Here is a 25612-nt window from a genome sequence, read left to right as displayed (position 1 = left end):
TACAACAAGTGAAATATCACATTATATAGGGTGGGGAAAGTTGTTTTAGTATTTATTACAGATTTGCATTGAGTTCTGTGTGTGCATTTCTATTCTATTTGTGATCTATTATTTACTTTTCTTTGTAGTAAAAGGTACTGAATGTGTTAATTTACAAAAAAAAAAGACAAGACAAAGATGCTAATTAAGAACACGATTTTTTGCAGTTTAGTGTCCTTTTTAGAGGTGTTAATTTTTGTTTGGAGTTCTCTTTCACAGCCACTGTAATTGTTTTATTTTATCTTTTTTTTTTTGTAACAACTGCATTAACATAAGTCCTCAGAGTTTGAACACATATAAAGAGACCTTCATTAAGCTTCATTTTGGAGCAAAAAGCAGGCTGGTCTCATGTACACAAGTGTAGGCATTGTAATGCATGAGCTGAAAGGGGTATTTGGTATCTAAGGGTTGCCATGGTGACCGGTGAGCATCAATTCCACAGCTATCTGAAACTCGGCTGCTAAAAGCTCTCTTGGACACAAATGCACACCGTTTAGGTCCCTGCGTACCCCATAACTAACTATTCTTCTTGGCCCTGTCATCAAGACCCTATTTGTTGTGTTGTGCTGTCAGTCATATATCTGACAACCTCTAATGCACTGCATCCGGATTACTGTGTTTTGCAGAGACAAAGCCGGCCTGCACTTTCAACGGAGTGGAGTACCATGACGGGGACATGTTCAGGATGGACGCCTGTCGCTTCTGCCGCTGTCAGGGTGGGCTGTCCATGTGCTTTACGGCCCAGTGCGGCGTCCTCCACTGCGAACGCTACTACGTCCCTGACAGAGAGTGTTGTCCTGTCTGTGAAGGTTAGAAAGAGAAAATATTCCTGTTCTTCATAAACTGCTTGTCAAGAGCGTATAGCAGGGATATGTGCACCTTTCTCCAAATGATATCAAGCTGTCTTTAGCGTTAGCCTTGTGCCTTAGGGCCTGTTTTGCATTTGCTGTTGATGCTCTTCCTGTAATTGAGGTGATTTTTGTAAATTTTAATGAATAGTGTCATCCAGGTCCAAAACTAGATTCTAAAGCAATTATGGCGTGACTAGTTTTTTACCTTCTCCGAATATATTCTGCATTTTGTATTACATGATGTGGAAGATTCTGTCGATTGGACGTTAAATTTGCAGGATAAATTCTTTGTGTGCTTGCGTTCTCCCAATTCAGGGAGCATCCAGGGCTAATTAGTTCAGGGAAACTGTTCATTGTTTTATTTTGTAGACAACCTGTAATAGGCTGCCAGGGAGCATGTAATTTCGATTGCTATGCTTCTCTTGTGGGTAGGTTTTGTTGTCCAATACATTACTGCTTGGAATTACCTTGCTACATTTTCCGCTCATGTTATATTTATCAGATTGTGGTCATGTTGAAATTAGTTTGCGAATGATTTTGCTGTTATGTAGTTAATTAAAGTGAAACTCCCCCACTCTCCTGTAGCTTTCCTCCTGAGAGTTTTACTGCCGTGAATTAAACAAATGAAATCGGCCAACTAAAGTTAGACGGCTCACAGTAAATGTAAGCCTGTATGACTCCATATACTGACTCATAGGCAGTCTTGGCTTATGAAAGAGGTAAATCATTTTAATCAGCCACTTAGAAAAGTGGTTCTCAACCTTTTTGGGGCCACAACAATATTCAAAGGCCCCATGACATTCAAGATGTACTGAATAAGAGTTTTTAAAAATATTTGTTACACAATTTCTACCTGAAGTTTTTTTTAGAATTTGCATCGCATTGTGCATGACTAGAAAAATTGAGTTGTACAATTTTATTAATTTACATGACTTTCCAGTTCTAGAAATTACACTTTCACAGTTAGGCTTCACTATATATCCATGTTTTCCAGGAATGTGGGAATCCTTATATTTCAATGAAAACGGTTTTTTAGAAGATGAATTAAAAATGAAAATTCTATCAATAATTACTCACCCTCATGTCGTTCCAAACTCGTAAGACCTTCGTTCATCTTCGGAACACAAATTAAGTTATTAATTAAGAATTGTTGAACAAAGCCGTTGTTTTCTTTCCGCACAAAAATTATTCTCGTAGCTTCATAAAATTACGGTTGAACCACTGATGTCAAATGGACTATTTATTTATTTTATTTTTTTAATCGTTTTTGCCTTTGATAGAACAGTGTAGCGAGGACAGGAAGCGAAGTGGGAGAGAGATAGGGGCGAGATTAGAAAAGGTCCGCAAGCCGGGATTCAAACGCGGGATGCCCGGAGCACAACGGCGCTGTATGTCAACGCGCTGCACACGAGGCTATCGGCGGCGACCAAATGGACTATTTTAATTATGCCCTTACTACCTTTCTGGGCATTGAATGTGGTAGTTATGTTACTTGCTGTCTATGCAGGGTCAGAAAGCTCTTGCATTTTATCAAAAATATCTTAATTTGTGTTCTGAAGATAAACAAAGGTCTTACAGGTTTGGAACGACATGAGGGCGAGTAATTAATGACAGAATTTTCATTTTAGAGTGAGCTATCCCCTTAAACTATGAAATATGATGAATTTTGTTTACACTTATTGTAATTTTTGTTTTGTCTTATACAAATATTTTAAGTCATTTTTCGGGCCCCCTTGTAAGTTTGCTGAGGCCGCCTAGTGGGCACCAGCCTGCGGTTGACAACCACCAATTTGAGGTTACATTAGTGAAATTTCACAGGCAAAAAAGGTACACAGCTCACACAGAAGTCACTTTTAAACCTAGCAGCTTTCCGTTGGTCAGTGTGGCAAATTTGCATGATCAACTTAAACCCAAAGCAAAATCTCATATTGAGAAAATTCCTGTTGACATTATAAAAAACCTTGACCATAAAAATGCTGAAAACAAAAACCTTTAGAAATAATACTTTGCTGTTTAGAACTGATTTGTTGGCTCATTCCTAATATATATTGTTTTCTTTTATTGTAACTCTGTTAGTGTATAACACTAACCCTGCTGAAAAAAATCATCTTGAGCTGGTAACTGGAAAACGGTAAAACATGGAACACAATAAAGCTCCGGCACCGGCAGTGTGAATGAACAAAACTGTGCAATCTCAGAACGGTATAGGAACAGAAACTTTACAGAATCTCTGTGTATAAGACATTATCTGGTCCATACTTGTCAAAGCTGATCATTAAATGGTCTAAGCTGGTCATTAGCTAGTATATGCTGGGTATTAGCTAGTCCAGACTAGTATTTAGTTAGTCCAGATTGGTTCCAGCTGGTCATTAGCTGGTCCAAATTAGTCATTAGATCAGTGTTTCCCAACCGGGGTGCCGTCTGTCGAGAGCAGTTCAAATTATCGTATCGAAGTTAGAAATTCAAATATTGTGACAAAATGTATTTTGTAGGGTGCCACAAGTTTGTTAAAATTTCCAAAGGGTGCCGCGACTAAAAAAAGGTTGGGAAACACTGCATTAGATGATCTAAATTGGTCATTAGCTGGTCATTAACTTGTGCAAACTTGTAGACCATCCTGAACCAGCAACAAACCACCAACCAGTTGGTTGTACAAAGTTAAGGTATTCAGAAACTATCTGCTATGTTCTAAAACAGCTTAAACTGACTTTTCCAGCAGGGTACATTTTGCAAGATGTCAGTACTGATGTGTGGCAGCTATCATCATCTTGTCTTTCTGTTCTCTTAACTTCCTCTGTATAGACCCCATCTACCCAGTGCTCAATTTAGCCGGCTGCTATGTGAATGGGCAGATCCTGGCTCACGGAGACCATTGGCGTGAGGACGACTGTACCTTCTGCCAGTGTGTGAGTGGAGAGGCCCGCTGTGTGGCAGCTGCCTGCGGTCACAGCTGTCTCAATCCTGTCACTGTGCCCGGAGAGTGCTGCCCTGTGTGTGAAGGTAAGAACAGATGCACTTTATGGATGCGGGTTAGAATTTTGTTGGGTTGAGCATATTATTCTCGGACATAAAACACACTCTGTGCCAGCACATGAACAGATAATTCTAGTTAAGCATTGTTATGAAATGTGTCTGATCGGAATTGTTATGCAGGTTTAGTATGCATTGCAATTTCTGCGTTGCATAAACGCCACTATAGCCAGTATAAACTAACTTCTTCCATAGTCAGTTTCTGGACCGACTACTCTAATGGTGAAGCTACAGTTTAGTCTTGCTGAGCAAGATGCCTTGTTGATTCAATCTACACTCACATGCTGTTATTTTTTGACACAAGTAGGTATTTTATAAGAATCTTTAAGTAGCTATCGTGATATGATGACAGTTCATAGTGACTAAATCTACTACTCGTAGGCAGTACCCTTGTACACCCTTTTTTTTTTTTTTGATGTTAAGTCACGCTCACGTCACGTAATTACCAGCTAACAGCCCAGACATTCTACTCGGACCTCTGACTTATCCGTTTCTATGACAATGCTATTAATGGCAAAATTAATCTCTGTATTTAGAGTAATCAGTAGACAAAACCACAATACAACAAGAAACAGTCATTACGCAAATGCTTTAATAAATTCGTTTTTAGCAGGATATTAGACATTAGTCATCCAAATCTGTGCTAAATACATTAAACTGTATTGTATTATCTTTTATTTTCAGATTAATCTTGCATTAACATTAGTCAATTATAGGAAATATTAAACAGAAAGATTACAAGAATATCTGTACTGTTTACTGCTAAAGCTGTCTCTATTTTCTGTGACGTTGCAGCAGTCAAATAGGAGCTTTCAGAAAATGTTAGTTTACAACGTGGTAGTTCTACAAGGACATAAATGCTTTTTACAAGACAGAGAATCTTGTAATTACGGTAATTCAGACTGGGGATAGCGACCTCAAAAATTAATTATCACAAATTAATCTTCTTTTTTTACATAGAAAAGTCTAGTAATTTTGTTTTTTCAGTAACAAAAATATATTATAGATATTTTACATATTTTATATTTTATAATATTTTATATAATACTAATATTTGTAATCATATAAATATTATACTATTTAATGATAATATTTTTTCAATATTTTACAAAAATTTATTTTACATACATTTTCTAAATAAAATGTGAGTGGAGCTTGCACTCACTACACAATACTACTATCATAATGCTTACAAAGCACACTACGATGTTAAAGATTTCTAGGTTGTTGCTTGGGTAATGCTAGACAGTTGCTAATGTGTTCTGAGTGGCTATGAGCAGAGTTGGGAAACGTTACTTTTAAAAGTAATGCATTATATTGCATTACTCCATAAAAAGTAACTTATTGTGTTACTTAGTTACTTTTATGGAAAGTAATGCATTGCGTTACTTTTGCGTTACTTTTTTATTACATGCTTAGTAATGTAATGCTTTTATTACATGCTTTTATTACTAGCTTAATTGTTTTTAAATAACAAAATGCCCAAAAGTTCTATTTTGGCAACTGTAAAGGCCCTTTCACAACAAAAGTGAAATTAATAAGCCTCAGGCTAAAGGAAGTACCTCTGCACCTCAACTCCCAATCAAATTGGGGATAGGAGAGCTGTCAGTAAATAAATGAGAAAACAAAGTAACTTGGGTTACTTATTTTAAAAAGTAACTCAGATATTTCATTGTAAATTCAATAGTAATGCGTTACTTTACTAGTTACTTGAAAATAGTAATCTGATTACATAACACGCTACTTGTTAGGTGTTACCCTCAACACTGGCTATGAGTGCCTTGCTATGCAGTTGCTAGGTCGTTCTGGGTGTTTGCTAGGGTACTCTACAGTAGGTGGTCCCTAGATTGTTGTTTACTGGCCCAAATCAAGTGGTTTCTATCATATTCTGGCCACTAGATATGGTTTGAGTCCTTTCAATGTCATTTAATTTTTTTACACTCAATTAAACAGCCAGACAATAGGGTCAGATAACGGACACTTAACACTAATTATGAGCATTAATTCAATGTTGTAGTCAAAAACAGGCTGAGTAGGTTGAGTCTGTTTAAGACCCAGTCCAAATGCTCCAAAGTCCAAATGGCACATTTTGCATGAACTTGTTGCCTTGTGGACTTACAATGGCTGATGTATACGTGTGTCCACAAGACTGTAGTGCAGGAATGTCCAAACCTGTTCCTGGAGGGCCACTATCCTGCAAAGTTTAACACCAATCCCTAATTAAACATACCTGAACCAGCTAATCAAGGTCTTCAGGCTGACTAGAAACTTCCAGGCAAGTGTGTTGGAGCTAAACTCTGCAGGACATTGGCCCTCCAGGAGCATGCTTGGACACCCCTACCGTAGGGTGTCCCGTTCGTCATTTTCGGTTTCAGAAGGGTGCTCACGGTGTGCACTTTGGCAGATCTGAGGAGAGCTCCACAGCAGACTTCTACCTGATAGTCAAAGCGGCATCACATCACAAAAGTGTGGAATCATAAGATTTCATTTGGGACAGGGCCTAAATGTGCATTTATTTGCCTACAAAGTGATGAGGACATCACTGTGATTTTTCTGAACTGCTTTAATGAAACAACCAACCATCAGACTTAAATAACCTGGAATTCTCAAGACTAGTGTCTATGTGTGTGAGCAAATGCTTTCTTTCTCCATTTCCTCTCAGTGTTCTCTAGCACTCAGTGTGTTTTTGAGTTTCAATTCCAGTCACATACTGTATGTGTGAATAATCTACTAGTCTGAGAGCAATGCAGGCAGTTGCTTACCTGGATCCCCCAGCAACCCACTTCCAGCACAACCCAAACATGTCCATCGCCTCATATCTCAGGTCTATTGTGTTGTGTCTCCTTTACTGTCATGCAACACTGCACCGAAACCATTCCTGTGGATCTCCCTCATTAGACCTTGCTCCCTACCCTCACCAGCAGTGGAATATCATATCCCGCCTGCCAGTGTATTTTTCATACTACTCACAGATCTGTAGCGGTTACCCCTGAGACTTCCACTCCCACTGCAGCTGGCTAGGTTTTCCCCTTGGTGTTTGTTGTGCGTTTTGTATCTCATCACAAGCTTTGATTAAGCACTGCGAGGTATTGACGTGCACCTCGGTATGTAGGAATGCAGGTCGGTTCGCCGGGGCGTGGACTACATTTTTGTAGAGAGGGTTTCTAAAGGTTATTTCAGACATGGGAAGAAGCGAGCGAGTGATAGATGAGTGGCAGGTATGTCGGATAATGAATTTCTCCCAGGATTGGCTGCGTGTAGACCGATGACATCATCCTTTTGAAAAGAGCTGAAGAATATAGATTTTCTCACGTCGCTGTTTGCCGTCTAGATTTTCAAATCACAAAAGCTACATGATGGGTTTTTTTTCTCCTCCTGTTACTTGGAGTCTTAGGATCGCCGGGAATGGAAAGCTTGTTCAGAGCGATTAACAATCGTATCAGGCCATCCTAAATGGCAGACTGAAAATATGTGTGGAGGAGGTTATGAAAAATCGTACTAGCGAGGCTCCACCAACTGTCATGTTGGTTATGATCAATGCCGTTCCAGTGGAATTGAGTCACACCGGGGGTAATAGGATTCCTGTCTGTCTCATCTACCCTCTGCACCTTCACCCTCCTTCCAATTAAAGATCCAAGCAAATGAAGCATCCTTCTCTTGCTCTGGCTTTGTATATTGAGAGAAAACAACGCCTGGAGTGCTTCATCTCATAGTGGTGCTTGATAATAGTGAAGGCAAGCGTTACTCTTACTGTGGCTGACACTCAGGGTTAGGGATGTCAACAAATGTGCTACGGACTTGAGTGATGCCTCACATTGTGTTGCATGTTGAGAAGCAGATTATAAGCAGTATGACTTGCATGTGGTGTATGATAAATCTTTCAAAAAAAAAATCCCAAAGACTTTGCATTGAGTATTTAGTGATTTTAAGCTTGACTGTTCTCAACACAATCTACTTTTGTTGGTCATATGATACATACAGTTTGATTATATAAATAAATGTAAATTTGTGTGGCAGGATGAAATATGTCTCAAACAAGACAAGTGTTACATTCCAACTACACAGAAATGTTTCCCATTTTTAAGTTTAAATGTGTATTTCAAATACAGTTTTAGCACATTTAGATTTGTACGGTTTACATCAATCGATTTTTAAATAAATAAAAAATAATAATAATTGTTGTAATTGTATTTAAATTAAATTAATTCTCCAATAATTAAAACATTGTTATTTTTATATATAAATCTAAAGTAAAATATCAAATATATAATCATAATAATTTTTATAAAAAAACAAATCCAATATATACTTTTATAAAATATATAGCCTATAATTGTATAATACTGTTACCTTTATAGTACTGCCTACCCCTTTGTTATATAATATAATATTCATATATGTAATATATATTTATATATTTTTTTTATAAAAATGTGTCAGCATATGTCATTTTATAAAATGGTGACAGTTAATAATAATAATAATTTGCTCATTGCTGTGTTTGTTTATTTATTGTTGTTCTTGTTTTTATTGTTCTTATTTAGCCACTTAGCAACTACTTGACAATACCCTATCATTGTGGCACGAGTTTTGCGAGTTTGTGTCAAACTAAAAATGTATGCTGTGCATCTGAATCGGGATGTAAAAGGTCTGATTAGTGGCCCGTAAGACTTGAGGTTGTTTGAGCTAGTTGAGGTAGTGAGAGAGAGAGAAGAGAAGAGAAGAGAAGAGAAGAGAAGAGAAGAGAAGAGTGCAGTATATGGGCAGAGAGTGACAGCAGCTTGTCTGCAGACCTGCACAGACCAGCAAGCTCACATTCACCCCTTTTCAATTAATCTTTCATACGCCTTTCGGCCTGTGAAGCAATTAGAGGTTTAGATGGGTCTGCCTGACCGTGGAGAGCACTCACTTCAGTACTGAGGTGAAGTGAGGGGGTAGTGCACTATGGCTTTCCATACAAAGTTCTATACACACAATACCTCCGCTGCATCGCAAACCACATCTCAAATACAGTGCTCTCTCTTTATTTGAATTCTCTCTCTCGCTCTTTCTCCGGGCAGTGCAGAGGTAGATCAAAGGCACTGTGTGTGCCTGCTCATCATCACGGACTGCAGTGAAAGGTTAAACACAGACAGACTACATTAATGTGAAAATATTCAAACTGTTTCAAAATCCTCTCATTGTGACGGCAAGGTGACTAACTGCTTAGTGCTTCATATGAATTCATTACTCCGTATTTTGCTAGTCGGCTGGTGTAGCTTAGCAGTTAAAGGGATAGTTCAACTAGAAATGAAAATTCATATTTAAACGTTCTACCACAGTGCACAAAAGAAGTCATTTTGTATAATCTCTTAGCATTTTCATGTAGTAAAATTACCTGTCAAGCTCCAGAAGTGACATAAAAGGGGTCTGAAATGAAAGTTATAAAATAGCTTTGTGTGACGACAGACTGAAATGTAAATAACTAAACTCCACTCTTTTAATGCCGTGACACACCAAACTGACATCAAAGAACTAGCGGCAACAAAAGCTGACTGTAGTGTCGCCTTACGTTGCCTCTGTCTGGGCCAAAATGTTGTGCTTGAACAGTGCAAAGACAACTGCAAACTAGGCTGTAGATTCTGTGCCTGTGTGAGAAAATAAACAGCTCTCCATACCACTAGGTGGCAGTAGTCTGTATTAGCATTTTCACACCAGTCTCACTTACCACAAATGTCTGATCATTTGTTTGCCTTTGTCACGTTCATTTTTCTTCTTGTGTACTGTTTGGTAAGCTGAACAGCCAATCAGAGTGATCTCTTTCACCGACTGGCTCCATTGCCAATTTAACATGTTCAACTGGACAAAAAGCCTCCGACAGGGGTCCAGCTAGTGCAGAGGTGGACGAAGTACACAAATCAAGTATTTGAGTAAAAGTGCTTTTAAGTACTTTTGATTTTTAATGTACTTAAGTGTTAAAAGTAAAAAGTACTGAATGATTAATATTTATTCACTTTAAACATGTTATATACTCTATCCTCTTGCAAAAAAATACGTGTCATACATTGTTTACTACTGATAATTACTGATAATTCAAGTGTGCAAACAAAAAATGTTGGCAAAATATGTTGGCACTTTAAAACAAAAAAAGTTATTCAAACATAGTACATCATTTGAAAGTGCTACGGCAGTGGGGTAGATGCATTTGCGTTATTTTAACGTTATGTTGAGTTTAAATAAAACCTACCCTGTTCAGATGGTTGTACACAAATATGGACGTCTACGTTCAAGCGTATTTCAGGCAGTTGCTTAAACAGGCCTTTTACAGCAGCTTCAGTTCGCAAACAATGGACATTCATGACCTGATTTTCATTTACAATAATAGATGCTAAAATTTGGCATTAGTAACTTACTTTTCACGTGCTCTGAGGATCTCCCATTCATGGCTCATTTTGAGTCAGATTTGTGATTTCAGTGAATTGTTAGCTGGAGACTCGCTCTGACCAGATCATTTGAATCAATAAGTTGTTGACTCAAGAACAGCTGCAATCTACTCAATCCAATTGCGGATGAATCGTCCAGTGTGATTTATCGGACACCGCTATCACATCTCATAGTGCATGATGATTTCTACAGTTCAAAATAAATAGGAATTACATGTTTTTATGAAATGTAGTGGAGTAAAAAGTACAATATTATGATTTGTACTGACACTGAACTAGTGCCAGCACTCAACAACAATCGGACATTGGCCAATTGTCAACTCTATGTATAAGTCGTTACTCAGACAAACCTATAGCTTCAGAAGACTTGGAATATAGTTTTTGAGATGATATGGACCACTTTTATTTAACCTTTGTTGTGTTTTATTTACAATTGTTAGTGAGCTGTTCCTTTAAAGATCTGGAATGGTTTCCAAAAGGTTGCCCGTTTGAATCCAGCAAGGAGCCATTTATTAAGCATTACAATTGAGCCCTTGTGCAAGGCTCTAAGTTGCTCCAGGGCTACTTTCACTGTAATAAATATTGTATACTGTTGCTCTGGATAAAAGCAATTCAACTCAATGTCAGTAGGGAGCAGTAGTAGCACTAAAGGGTTGATATATATTTGGGCACCCATTCTCCACGGCCACAGTGTAATCTAGGATCTTTAAATAGATGTTCCAGGTTCAATACACGTTAAGCTTTTTTGAAAGCATCATTGGCCTCAAGTCAATTAATGAAGACTACATTTTTAGACTCAATTTATTAGACAAAAACATTTAGTAATGCACTTGCTATGAATGTCTGTCTCACACTGTGGAATGTTAAAAGCATAAATATGCAGCTAATGTTTTTGTTAAAGTGCTCTACAGATTCTTCAGAACAAAAATGGGAGATGTTTGAGCTATAAAAATTTCTCAAAATTGTTCTTTGAATGGTGGGACTACTGTTTTATGTGAATGGATGTCTGGACGTCTAGTTACCAAGGCAATAACTGAGTGGATTCCTCTCTTTTGGCTTTATGATGCAAAACTTTTTGCTGGGTTTATTGTCTTTACATGGTCATCAAAAGAGTTGAATTGGATATAAGGCATAAACAAGGTCAATAAATTATTTTGTGACACTAGTCTCATTGTAGTGTGTGTGTGTGTGTGTGTGTGTGTAAGGTTTATGTAATGGGGCCATATTTTCTATAAAAAAATACAATTATTGCATTACATACTTTATTTGCTTGTTTTTACAAACTGAGTTTCTAATCATAGACTGCAACTAGTTTTGAACCCAGACCTTTAAGTACTAATTTAAGGATTACAGTCACTAAATATGTTCAATGCTATTTGTGTACAGAAAGACTCATATGCCATGGAGAACAACAGTTTAGTGTGGCCGTGACTCTGTTACACACAAGTCATACAGTTCTGTTTTTGTTACCTTGGTGGTTCCTTTTATTACAAAGCCTGTCTCGAGTGTCGGCAGCCTTGTGACAGCAGTTCTGCAATCAAAAATAAAGATAGGACTGTTAACTCCGTTCAAGGATGAACTCTTTTTTTTTTTTTTTTCTTGATGAGTAAAGCAGAGAAATAGCCATATGCATTCAGCAGAGCCATATGTGGCCCTATTACAAGATGGGAAATGGGGAAATAAAAGGCAGCTGTAATGATGCCTGATATCCCCCTCAATAGAGGTCTTAAATAGCCCTACCTGATGGCAAGGTCTAGAGAACTCTGCTCTCACTGCGCCTCACATTTGCATGTGGCATGTTACATTCAGCCGTTTGGGAAAGTGATGGACACATTCCAGAGCAGTTTCCCATCACCCTTCGCTTTTATGCTACATTAGTACTGAAGGTCCAGTTAGTAATATATTCAGGTTAAAAATTTAAGAATTTCAATCCTTTTTAGTCTGTATGTATATTAATTACCAACTGTAAAACATTACTGATTACATTACACATATGAGGTAATATAATCATACTACTTTTGGATTACTTTTAGATTACTTTTAACCTAACTTGTTTATCACATTGATTTAAAAATCTTGTACTATATTGATAAAAAAAAATACAAAGCGAAAGAAAATGTATTTCATTCATTGTCATTAACAACATGAAGTGCATTAAACTACATTAGGTCAAGGTTTCCCAAACTGGGGTTCCTAAAGGAACTGCAGGGGGGTTGTGAGTTTAATTAAAAGCTAATAACTAATTAAATCATAAAAATGTCAAATTAAAAATAAATCATTTAAAATAACATCAGTTAGAACACTTACAAAAAATGAAAATATTTTATTTGTTTACTTCCATGTCATGTGTAGGTTATTAGAAAGGAACATTTAAAAGATGAAAAAGAATTAGGGAGAATCAATAAATTCAGTATGTACATACAATTCAAAATTGTGTTCACAATTTAAAATTCTATCTATATATATACTATATATATATATATATATATATACACACACATGTATAATTTTTATATGTTATTATATATTATATTATATATACTTTTTCACAATATTTCTGTTACTATATATATTATAATATTGTAAATATTATATATTATTTTTATTTATTTATGAGTGATCGCTTAAAAAGGTTTATTGGCACTGGCGCTATTTACTGACTTCATTCTCAAATCATAAACATCTTTAAAATCTTTTCAATGTTTGTATTGTTAGTTCATATAATGTTTAATCACTTTTTCAGAATCTACAAAATCTACTTGGTATGTATTTATATTATTTTACTAATTATCAGACCAGAAGTGACTGTTATATAATATTGAATATATTGTACATATTCAATATACCGGCAGCACAAGCGCTGGTGTGTTTGTCCTTCTTTGTGAACAGATGCATCCACTCCAGTGGTGTCTTTTGGCACGGAAACCATGCCACCGCTTCTGGTGTGTGTCCATGTCCCGCCTCAGTCCTGCAACTGTCCTCTGGGCCCTGTTGGACACAGCCCTGACTCTATCCCCCGGTCCCAGGACAGCTTAATTTAATCCAGTGGTCAAATGCTGTGAAGTCACTGGTCTTTGTGTGAATGTCCACAAAACTGGACTTTCTGAATGTATAGAAGCGGTAGGCTGTTTTAGAAAGGAACATTTAAAAGATGAAAAAGAATTAGGGAGAATCAATAAATTATGAATAATTTATTGCTCTTATGTGAATAATATGTAATGATGTAATTAATAAAAAAGTAACTGTAGTCCGATTACAAGTATTTTAATCTAATTACAAGTACTGTCATTTGGAATCTGTTTACGTAGTCCAGATTACATGTAATCCATTACTGTCAGTTAATTTAGCTCATTTGCCAGCTGCCCTGCACTCTGTGCATTTTTATTTCCTAATTATTATTTGTTAGAAAACCTAATTTCCTCAAGGTGACACCCTCTCCCTGTCAGAGGCAAGTTATTGTACCAGACGCAGCTTGTGTAATTAAGCAAATGAAAGCTGTCAGGTTGGGTTGAACCCCAAAAGATCGCACATCACGTTTTGAAGCGAAACCCACAGCCATTAGCGTTTTGCACTAAAATCATTCCATATTTAAATATGTGCCTTAATTTTCACATAAAATGCACTTGTTTATTTCTGAAAGTCTTTGAATATGAGCTTGCTCTGTTGGTTGTTGGGCCACATAGGAAGAAACAAAATGAGGCACCAATGCCGACATGGCTTCAAATGTTAATTGAAACAGCGCTCTTTAATGAATAGGGGGAAAAATGTTCTGTTTTTTTGCCTCAGGTTTATATTTATCACTGAGAGCTCGTTTTTAATTTAATAACCATATGTCTTTACATTTGAGAGAAGTTGGGGAGAGAGAAGTAGCACACATCTCAGAATGTGCTGCCTTTATATGATCATGTTTAATAAAAAATGTAGGCTTTTGTGAATCATAGTCTACATTTTATGACCCAATGTTTGCTAGAGAATGTGTTTTTACAGCAACAAAAAACCCCAAATGGTTCAAACCCCTCACAACTGGTCCAAACTACATTTATTACTTAATTTATTACTACTTATTTATTACTTGCTTAATATTTTATGTTTTTGGTACATTACCATTTACATTTTTGGAGTCAAGTTAAAAAAGTATATGAAAGTACATTTTTTTATATAATTAATAAATATGTAATTTTTTTAAAGTCTTTTTATGTTATTTGAAAACAGGTTTGCTGCTTAATATTTAATTATTTTTTTATACAAAGTATCATTTAGCTACACAGTATCATACAAACAAATCAGCCAGTAATGACACTGATTTCAGTTTGCTTTATTTTTATTCAATGTCTGAAAATGATTTGATGACTTGAATTCAGTGAGTATTCAATGAAGGATTTGTCTGTTTCAGTGTTTTAATCCAGCTTCTGTAACTTATGTGTTTACTTATGTGAGTATTTTGTGTGGTTGAAAAAACAACAACAACAAATCAATTTGTCAGTAAACCTTATATTTGTTATATATATTTGTTTTGGTTGTAGCCAGTGAATATGTAGTTGAAAGAAATATTAACTCACAACTCTGGTAAAAAAAAAAATTTTTAAATAGCCTACTGTAGATTCAGTAATGGTGCAGGAAATTTCCAAAAAGCTGTTTTGAATGTATTACAAGGATAGTTCACCCTATATGATTTTCTTTCTTTCTTTCTTTCTTTATTTATTTATTTTTACGCTTCCTTTTTCCATACAATAAAAGCCTCTGTCGAGCTCTACAACCAAATTCAGACCGTGACAACTGTATTTACATTCAGTCCGAGAAGTGTGTATACTAAACTGAACTGAACTAGTTATTAATGCAATGACGGCACTCTCTTTTGGCCACTGACAGCTCATGTGTTTCTCTCTCTTCTCCATGTGCGGTGCAAGCGAATCAAAAGAGGTACGTGTCTTGACTCATTTGAAAATTCTGACACAAGTCTGTCTCTCTCTGCTGCAGTGTTTCCCAGCAGCCGTGCGGTCTAGGGTCAGCCCACCAGAGACAGCATGCTGTTTAAAAGAGCAGCTTAATGAGCATAAACAAAACACAGTGGGTCTGCTGCACTAATAATTGCGTACAAGTAGCGCACGCACATACATTCGTTCTCATCCTCGTTTTAATGTTAATGGTTCCCGATTATTCTTTACGAGGAAGCGAGCGCCTGCAGTTACTAATTAGTATAAAACCGTCTCCGTATAGTTCGCTTTGAGAACACCCACTGCAAGATCTGACTGTGAATTTTCATTTTTTTGTGAATTGTCCCTTTAAGATGGATCATCTGTTGTTGGTCGAGAGAAATTGAAAAGCATACTCGTGTTTGCTTATGCACTTTATCATGAAATTGATTCCCTACTGCATTCAGAGCTAAATGTTGGGGGGAAAAACTAAAAAAGAACCGAGAGGGAAGCTGATTGGATGAGCTGTTTGACAGGCACAAACCAATCAATTCAATCAGTAATTTCAGCATGTACTACAAGCATTCAGGTTTTGCAGGAGTGGCGAATTATAGATTCTGGTCGCGCTGTGAAAAAGTCAATTTCCTGTGATGATGGTTAGTTTTTTGGACTGCTGCCATCAACTGTATTTGTAGTCATGAAGGTTTTTATCAATTTCAGACCTTCACAACTTTATCTGTACATCTTTCGTTCTTTCCGTCTGTCCATCTGACTGTCATCTTTATCAGAACGTGGTACAACTTTCGATTGGAAGGAATGGGATCAAATAGAAACTTGTCAGAGGTGTTAAACCTAAATGGAAAAATGGTTTGCGTGTCATAGATATACAATGAGCGTCTATATTAAACGGCTCTGTAATCTGATAATAGATTCAGTCAAATTGTTTTTATCCAGTTGGGATTTTTATTAGACAGATGTCATTGCACTGATTGCACACAGCTGTAACCAATCACACACTCACTATATTACCCCCACTCAGATCCTTTTCAAACGGCCGAGTATTATTAGCATTTATCTCTCCCCTAGCGATAGCAACTTTACGGAGCCTTTCTGAGTTTGTTCCAAGTATAATCTAGCTCTGTTCATTGCCTGATTCTTCCGTGTCTTGATCCCAGCCTGTTTACCTGTTTGCCATTGTTTGACCCATGCCTGTTATGACCACGTCTCTGTCTAATAAAAGCCTGCAGATGGATCCGCACGTCTCACGTCTCGTTCGTCCCATTACAATAGTATAATCAGTGTAACAGAAGGGTGACCTCTGGTGGCGATCGAACGGAAGTCCATGGACAGGATTTGTGACAACTATACTGAAAAAAGTGGCCAGGATATTCTTACAAAATTCTCATCAAAATAAAAATGAAAACTTAAAATATAAAAATAAAAGCTCATTTAAAATATTACAAATGGTGTAGTATATAAATAATGCTAAAATAACACTGGTTATATTATAATGAATCCATGGCCTGGATATTCTTCAAAAATTCTCATCATAATAAAAATAAAAACTTAAGGTAAAAAAAGCTAATTTTAAATATTTCAAATATTATAATAATATATAAATAATAAAAAAAATAACTGGTTATATTATATTGAAAAGAGTGACCAGGATATTCTTCAAAAAATCCTATAAAAACTTCAAATATAAAAGTAAAAGCTACCTTAAAATAATATAAATATAATAATAGTATATAAATAATACTAAAATAACACTGGTTATATTATATTGAAATGAGTGGCCTGGATATTCTTTAAAAAATTCTCAACATAAGGATGAGTAAGTCATGGCAGGGTTTTTGTTTTTGTGCGAAATGTCTTTTTAACTGAAAATAAAAGAAAGTCTGTGTAAAATTGTTTGCCTCTTATGACTCATAAGTGTAGTCCCGCTTGAGCCCCTACGATCCCGTATTCTTTCTCTGTCTGTTTAACTATCTGACTTAGTCAAGAGTGACTCACATCCTCTGGGGGATTTTTTTTGTTTTCCAGAACCCACCTACATCACGATGGCGCCCTCTGCCTGCGGCTCTCTGGACAACTGCACACTGGGGGACAAGAGCTGTCCGAACGGCTTCCGGCTGGACTCCAGCGGCTGCAGGACGTGCAGCTGCAAGACACGTAAGTGAGCTGAGACGTCACTGCAGAAGTGCTTCATCTTCCTCAGCCCATACAGACGCTGTCAGGCACTCTTCTCTCCAGACACCGACTGGCTTTAGCAGAGATGTTTATGAGGATAAACACTGAAGGGCAGATGGATTAAGGGATTGTTTTATGCTAAGAAAGGCTGAGTGAATCCAAGTCTGACAAATGTCAAAGAAAAAAATATAATAATGCTGATTTTAATGATTTAGGGTGGGACCACAAGCCTGGTTGTGGATTATAAATATTACTATTTTAAGATATACACTTGGCAAACTTTTGGGCACAATGTAAATATATGCTTAAATCTGAATGCAAATATATGCTTAAATGTATGTGTTTTGCAGGCAAATATAAATTGTGTCTATGAATTTCTTCACAAAATAAATGTTTAATTTATTTTGACAGTAAATATAATGAAAATATACAACTATATTATAATACAACATATTTTACCTATGTAATACATTGTAAAAAAAATCTGTTAAAAAAAGGCACAATGTACTGCATTAATATGGAGGAATTTTCTATATTTATTTTTTACAGGTGTTGTACCTGTATTTTGAATTTGCACCTCATTGCATTGATAAAGAAAATGTCTGTAAAATTAAGTAAAATATTAATGTAAAATAATGTCTGTAAAATTACGGGATTATATCCTGGCAGAAAATCACCAGTACATTTTCTGTTTTTGTTATAATATAATATAATATAATATAGTTGCTTCTCCAAATAATTTTTTTTTTTTAATAAAATAATGGATAAGTTGAAGATAGTGACGGGAAAACAAAAAAAAGCATTCAATTTAATCCATTGAATTAAAATCACCAAACAATCTAAAATTTAATTGAATTAAATTAAATATTAAAATTAAAAAATAATAATGGATGACTTGAAGAAAATGAAGGAAATACAGCATTATATTATTTTATTCTATTCTATTCTATTATATTATATTATATTATATTATATTACCATTTCTTTTTGTATTAGAATATGTTGCATTTCTCTTGTTTTTGCCTCCCTGTCTGTGTTGATCTTAAAGCATGTATTTTAAGGTAATTAATGTCTAAAGCTGTAATTAATTAGTCTATTCTGTTTTCTTCTAACCTTCAGGAGAGGAGTTGTGCAGTAGTCTAATTACCAGCTGCACTCTGAAATGCCCTTTTGGCTTCCAGACTGACATTCACGGCTGTGATGTTTGCCAGTGTCGCCCACGTCACAAGAAGTGCAAAGCTGTGGCCTGTGCCAAGGACTGCCCCTTCGGCTACATGTAAGAAAACAATTATCTGATTCGTAGAAGTAACAATAACAAGAAGTGCAGTTTCTAATAAACTTTCATTGTTAGTGGAACCGTATGTGATTAAATCTCTGATGACTTTATGAAAAACCATAAAGCTCTTCCTGACATTGTTTCCTTGAGCCAGGCTGGTCTTGAGGGACATTCACACTAGTTTCACTTTAAGGCAATTTGAATAAAAGTTCAACTACGTGTTAGTTTTATAGCTTTAAGGATTAGTATAAGAATGTCTTACTACTTCCTAAGTCTCCCCTGACTTAAGTAATAATATGGTTCCAAACTATTTTTATCCTTCATTTTATGTCATAGTCACCCCAATGATTTTCTAAACTATCAGGAAAGGCAGCAGTCGAGAAATTGTGAATGACAAAAATGCACTCTGCTTTGCTTGTTTGTGCCCGACTGCAAGTTTAGAGCTGACAGCTAATTAGGGCCGGCTCAGATCAGTGCCTCTGATTGCGCCGTGTAAAGGATGAGCTGCGATAGCGAAGCTGAGCGCCTAATCTACACAACACCATGTCTCGACGCAATGACGAATAAACACTGCTGCTCCACATCTGCAAAAAAAACTGCTCCAATTACACAGGCAGATCGCCGAGCCAATTTGTACAAACTTTTGTGGAGCTGTGCAGTCGGCAGGTTAAAGAGACATCTTGTGACAAATGGAGATGAGAAAGAGAAGGAAAGTGCAAGAAAGTACACACGACTACTTTCGGTGACTGATGCCTTATTGTCAGGGGATTGTTTTTTTCCACTTTCTATTCATGTGATAGTGAAGAGAGCACAGGAACAGGAGGAACAGGATTGGGAACTTAAATCTGTTGCAAGCCAGATTCAAACTTAAAAAACCCATATGAGCGCCACCAGTCAGTGTCAGAGCATGTGCACTAAATGCTAGTTTGTGGCTTATTTTATTGGTAAATGTTTCTTTACGCAAGCCATTTATTTTGGTATATAATGATTAATTTCACGACCACATAACACCATGTCCTAACTGATGATTTATTTCCCAAAAGCATCGCTGGCCAACTATGGTTGCAAGTTCTGTTGTTAGCAACATAGTTGAACAATTTGATATTCCCAAACCACAGTTCCAACAAACATTTGCAAACAGCATTGCAAAGTTGTGTTCAGAAGTATAGCTCGAACAATAGATTTGTGAAAATATTACTTTGGAAATTTTGAAAAATTGAAGGTCCAACACAAGTTTAACATGGGCAACAGTTAATTCTTGAATCGAGAGCACAACATTTCTTTCGAAAATTATTCACGAATATAATATCCTACTTTATTGCACCTCATCAGCAGTCAAGAATAACTTAAACAGGTTGCCAACGTTTACTAAACTCTGGACTAGGTTTGACTCGCTGCTGATCGGAATGGCGATGTGATGTCCGTTTGTGAAGAGGAAAAGGAAAAAAACTAAAAAAGAGGAAGAGGAAAAAAACTATCAAATTTGGCACTATATTCAAGCCAGTCATAAATTGCTGGAAATTAAATTTCTGGTTGATTGATATAGCCAGATCTCAATAAAGTTTACACACGTTTTTTGGTATTTGAATTGGATCTGGCTCAGGACGCGCGCTGTCTGTGGAGGCTTTGCCAGGCACAGTTCCAGAATTAAATCATGAGGGTGCTCTCGCATATATTTTTGTTCTGTCCATTGCTATGGGTATCACTTTGTCAATCACTGCTATTTCGAGAGTGAATCCAGCATAAAAATGTGTATGTCATTCCCGAAACTTTGCAGAGTGTCTATGTCTGAAAAACAAAAGCTTCATGCAAATTCGTTGCATGAATGTTTTATAGCCTAGAAAGCGGGTAAGGAGTGCTCCCTTTAGGGCGCTCCCCGCAATCTCACAAAGTTCTGTTATTATTAGGACTGTCAGTCGATTAAAATTTTTAATCTAATTACATACATAATGTGTTGATTAATTAATCTAATTAATTGCAAACTATATTTGGCTGTAAAAATACCCCCAAAAGATTATTTAAAGCTATTTTTGTGTTAAATGAGAAAGTATTAAGTAGACATTACAAATAGTAGCTATAGAAATATTTTATTTGATTCAACATAAAATTTATTACACGTTTAGGCTAGAATGGCCTAACAGAAACTATGGAACATAAAAGAAGATAATCTGAGAAACATCTCAGGTTTTTTTTTTTTCGTTCATGCAATGGAAGTCATTGGTAACCAAAACAGCTGTTACCAACAGTCTTCAAAATACCTTATTTTATGTTCCACAAAAGAAAGTAAGTCATTCAGGTTTGAGTAAATGATGAAATCATTTAATTTTGTGGGGTGAACTATACCTTTAAAGTGATTTTCCCTTTTTTTTTTTTTTTATGAAATAATCACTAAATAAGAAACTAAATCTGCCAGCAGGTGGCGGTAAATGTCTTTATGATTCAGGAATTCAGTAAACGGCTCTCTTTATGAATGCGCTTTTGAATTATTGGTTTACACGATTCGTTCAAAACGTGGATTCATTCAGAAACTAAACACCTCTGTGTTGCTCGGAGAAGCACAACAATTTTGCTGTTGCTTTATAGGTAATGTTTTTGTTGGCAAAACTGAGCAAAAACAGACAATATTGTGTTTTAAATATATCACAATATCAACTTCTTATTTACTGAACTGTTGTGTAAAATCACATTTGGGACAAACAGCACTTGTCTGCTCTCGCTGCTCGTGATATCACTTATCATGTGATATAAATATGAGACAAAAACTCATACTGGAGCATTTTTGCCCCAATATCTTGAATTATAGGGCATAACTGCATTTATTGGGTTGTTGCCCTGCATCATATTTGTCAACAGTCAACTGTATGCTCAACTTTAGTTTTGGGTGCGTAGATCAATCAGTAACATCATATTCTAGTAAGGGATCCACACTTGCTTTATGTTCTTAATCACTTTCAATTTATTTTAATTTTGTAACAGAGCAAACAACAATCAGTCAACTGTATAAAATAAGATGATGTACAGGTCTGAGGGCGGGGGCATTGTATGCGTTATTTTTCATAACTAATTAATTACATTAACGTATTAACCCTTAAATGCATGAATGTTTCGCCAATCATTATTACATATTCGGGACTTTAGCAACCTGGACCTATAGGCCTATATCCAGGACGGATGGACCTCTAAACTGCTGCAATAGCAAAAAAATGTTCTTGATATTTTAAGAACAATTACAGAAGAATAAAATAAAGCATATTCCGTTTCCTTTTAAAACTTAAAAGGGTTCAATTTGAGCAGATGATTTTACCATCGCCGTCATAATCAGAGCACACTTCCACAGTACATTCAGCATCTGCCTCACATTCACGATCTCAACCATATTCTCAAAACTATCATTTTCAATGACTTCATATTCAATATTTTGATCACTGGTAGCTTATTCACCACATCCAGCATCAAATGGCAGTGACATTTATATTTCATTGCGTATAGTAATTGCTCTGCAGTAAAGCTATTCAAACCAGTTAAATTTTTGCAGATGATATTCGTTTGTTTTATGCCTGCGGCAATTATGAGTGAGACATCACGTCATCATTGTTTATCAAACAGTGCCACCTTGAGGAAAAAAAGATGCATTGCACAAATTGAGTCCTCAGATATGTAAATATAGTCGCGCAGGAAAAAATACTTACACATTTACATACCTCGGGTCTGTAGCGACCCTATACACTTTTTACCAAAAAATTATTTTATATTTTACTTTTTTTTCTTGTTATATTGTTTATAATTAATAGATTGAGGAATACTAAGAAAGTTAATGTCTACCTTTAAAAAATGAAGGAGGGAGAGGGTAGAGAATGATGTCCCGGGTCGCTAAAGACCCGAGGTATGCATTTAAGGGTTAAACTGACAGCCCTAGTTATAATCAATGAATCTCTCTACACTGCACAATGAAACTTGGTAACACTTTATTTTACTGTGTCCTTGTTACACATTACATGTACTTACTATTACAATAACAATAAATTATGCATTATTACATGCAAGTAAAGCTAAGCCAAATCCTATCCCTAACCATATAGTAATTACATGTAGTTAATTAATATTACTCCGTCATTTAATATATAATTACACTGTAACAAGGACACCTTAAAATAAAGTGTAACCTGAAACTTTTATTTACATCGCATCTGCACTTTGTTTGTTATGAGATGATTGAGTGCACAGAACTGCAATGAATAAAAACTCCAGCATTTTCAGTAGGCTAGTGAATGAATCCTGACCAGCTCACACGTTTCTGTTTGGCTACTGCGTTCAAGAAATCGACAGGTTTGTCTGTGATTGGCTACATTGCACAACATTGCAAAAACACATTGTAAATAGTAAGTTTTGATGCTCTCCAGACGCAACCACAAATACGCACTGGATACTTTTCCAGATTTTCGATTAAGGGTGCTTTTGTTTGAGGGTATTTATCACCCTCTAACACCCCCATAGAACTGGGCCTGGGCTTGGCTAAATGCTCCAAATTGCAGCAGGGCTGGCATTGCTCCCCCCCTTCCCTTCTTCCCTTGCCCCCTTGATTTTGGGGTGGAGTCAGGAGTGGACATTCATGATTTTATCCAGTCAGGTAAAGTGTTTGATAAATGCCCACTGATTGGGAAATGCCCTTTTTGTTCTGCAGTGACCCCCTTCTCCCTCAGGCTAGAGTTGTGATGTAGTGGTTAGTGCAAATGTTCCAGACATGTTAAGCTGTGCTGTGCATATGGGAAAGGCTGGTTCGAATTTGATCTGTGTTGTAACCCAAACCCATCCCCCCTTCATCTGCCCCATGATTATCTTCTCTCTACTGTCTCATTGAATAACCCTCAAAATGTTAAAAGGAAAAAAAAATAGGTGTACTGTTCCTTTAAAATATAATGAAGACCGTTATGACAAGTGCAGAGAATGAGGCAGCAGCTTGGCTGGTCTTGCATCTCTATAGTCTCCTATCCGAGGCTCATTCCCTCGGGTGTGGTTGAATAAAGAAGAGTCTTTATTTATCCGAGTTCGGCCCCTGGCCCGTCGTTGTCTCTTCCCACCTCAATTCTGCCGTCATGAATGAGCACACAAGTGCAAATGCTTGCATCTCAGATTCTAATTTTAGATATCTATTTATGCCCCCTCAAAGTTATGGCCGAGGATCAAGCTCGCGGCCTGAATAATGCATGCAGCTTAGCACAGACTTCCTCCTCTTGCACACAGAATATTGATATTCCCCACTGCTGACATCATACCTGATAGCTTCTTATCACCAAACCAAATACGCACTGCACATGGCTGCTTCTCAGCCCTATTATTCATCCGATAAGAGCGGATAGGGGGATGAAGGATGGGAAGAAGTGTGTGTGTGTGTGAGATGGGCAGTTGGGGTTCAGGCCAGTGCGCCCTGGATGAGTTTGTTCTCCAAGGAAGGTGCCTTGGACATCAGGGAGCATTTTGATTGGTCGTTTTGGTTAGTCGTCTTTAATGTGCCATCTGCTGACAGGACTCCAAGTAAGGTCAATAAAGACTCTCTCTTTCTTTCCTCTCTCTCTCCTACTCGCTCTGTTCCGGTGTTAACGGATGACATTGGACTGTGTCTTTGGCACCTGGTGTATAGTGCCAAGCTTTGATGTGCCAATGACAAAGTGTACTGAGAGTGTGCACTGACTCTTTATGAAGGCCACATGTCTTGAAGAGTTATTTTAAAGGTGCACCCTGTCTTTTTTTATTTATTACATTTTTTGGTATATGTTGTGCTGGCCAACTTATACTGACACCTAATGGCATGGATCCAGCTATCCACAAATAGAAATGTGGTAATCACAGTCAGCCATTGATTAATTTCTGTGAGTGATAGTGTCCAGTAACAAGATGTACACAGATAAAGTAGTTTTTGACTAGTCGTGATCTCACCATGGCTGCCTACAGGAGGCAACCAACTCCATTTAAAATAAATCAGCTTTTATTAGGGGCCATTCACACAGAACATGTTTTTGTGTTGAAAAATGGGAGGTGTGAGCACTGAAATGGCAAAAATGTGCGGCCGCCTTTTTTAGCATATTTTGATTTGAGTTTTGATTTGACAACAGTCAAAGACATCCATCTAACACAAGTTTAGCTACGTTTAAAAAAAATGGAAAAAGATTGCAGTGGAATGCAAAAAAACATTCTGTCTGAACGGTCCCTTCAGAGTACTGATATGTCTTGAGTATTCATTTCTACATTATTTACACATACATAATTTATAAAAAAATATATTTTTGGAAGTATGTTATTGTTATCTAAGAGATGTCATGACAACTTTCTGAGAGTTTAGCATGGTAATATACATGACAGTGTTAATGTGTTTGGTCTTGGCGGAAAATATCTGCTAGACTGCTGCTTCAGCAGAGCAAGTACCGAGACTTGCTACGACCAATACATCCACAGACATGCTGCTGTGAGCATGTAAGAAATACTGCTGCTGCACATATAATATATATAACATAACTCCCATATATAACATACATGAAATTACCCCATAGTGGATCTATACAGGTGGAGCTGGGGAAGGTAGAGGGTTTCTGAAACTGCTACAGCAAACACTAGCCAAGTATTTGAATGTTGAGCAGCAAGCTCATTGGCTGCTGATGTGAAAAGAAACCAACCAGCTGGGCTGTGTGAATAATGATGTGATTACATCAGATTGAGTTAGAAGCTATCAGTCTATCCAGGGCCGCATTAAGACCTCACTGGGCCCCGGGGCTATAACTTACTGCAGGGCTTCCCGTCACAATAATGATATAGCTTAAAATAGGATTTTTATCCAATCAGTTTCATAATTCTTGTTACCAATTCCAATATCTCAAAAAAAAAAAAAATAAATAAATA

The 25612-nt window shown here is 36.7% G+C and overlaps 1 protein-coding gene across 2 annotated transcripts in view; it reads left to right on the top strand.

Annotated features, from left to right (window-relative positions):
* The window catches only part of crim1 (cysteine rich transmembrane BMP regulator 1 (chordin-like)), a 136958-nt gene that overhangs the window by 92922 nt on the left and 18424 nt on the right, over positions 1-25612 (top strand). The window contains exons 6-9 of one of the 2 annotated variants that reach the window (XM_016475415.1): positions 666-848; positions 3693-3890; positions 17299-17427; positions 18565-18721. In XM_016475415.1, coding sequence (XP_016330901.1) covers positions 666-848; positions 3693-3890; positions 17299-17427; positions 18565-18721 — 667 coding nt within the window. The remainder of the gene's footprint in view (positions 1-665; positions 849-3692; positions 3891-17298; positions 17428-18564; positions 18722-25612) is intronic. The other variant, XM_016475416.1, reaches the window with a different exon arrangement.

Source organism: Sinocyclocheilus anshuiensis, unplaced genomic scaffold (assembly GCF_001515605.1).
Source record: "Sinocyclocheilus anshuiensis isolate Anshui unplaced genomic scaffold, SAMN03320099.WGS_v1.1 scaffold676, whole genome shotgun sequence".
Taxonomy (NCBI): Eukaryota; Metazoa; Chordata; class Actinopteri; order Cypriniformes; family Cyprinidae; genus Sinocyclocheilus; species Sinocyclocheilus anshuiensis.
The sequence above is the reverse complement of the archived record's forward strand: the minus strand, read 5'-3'. Positions and strand labels throughout refer to the sequence as shown.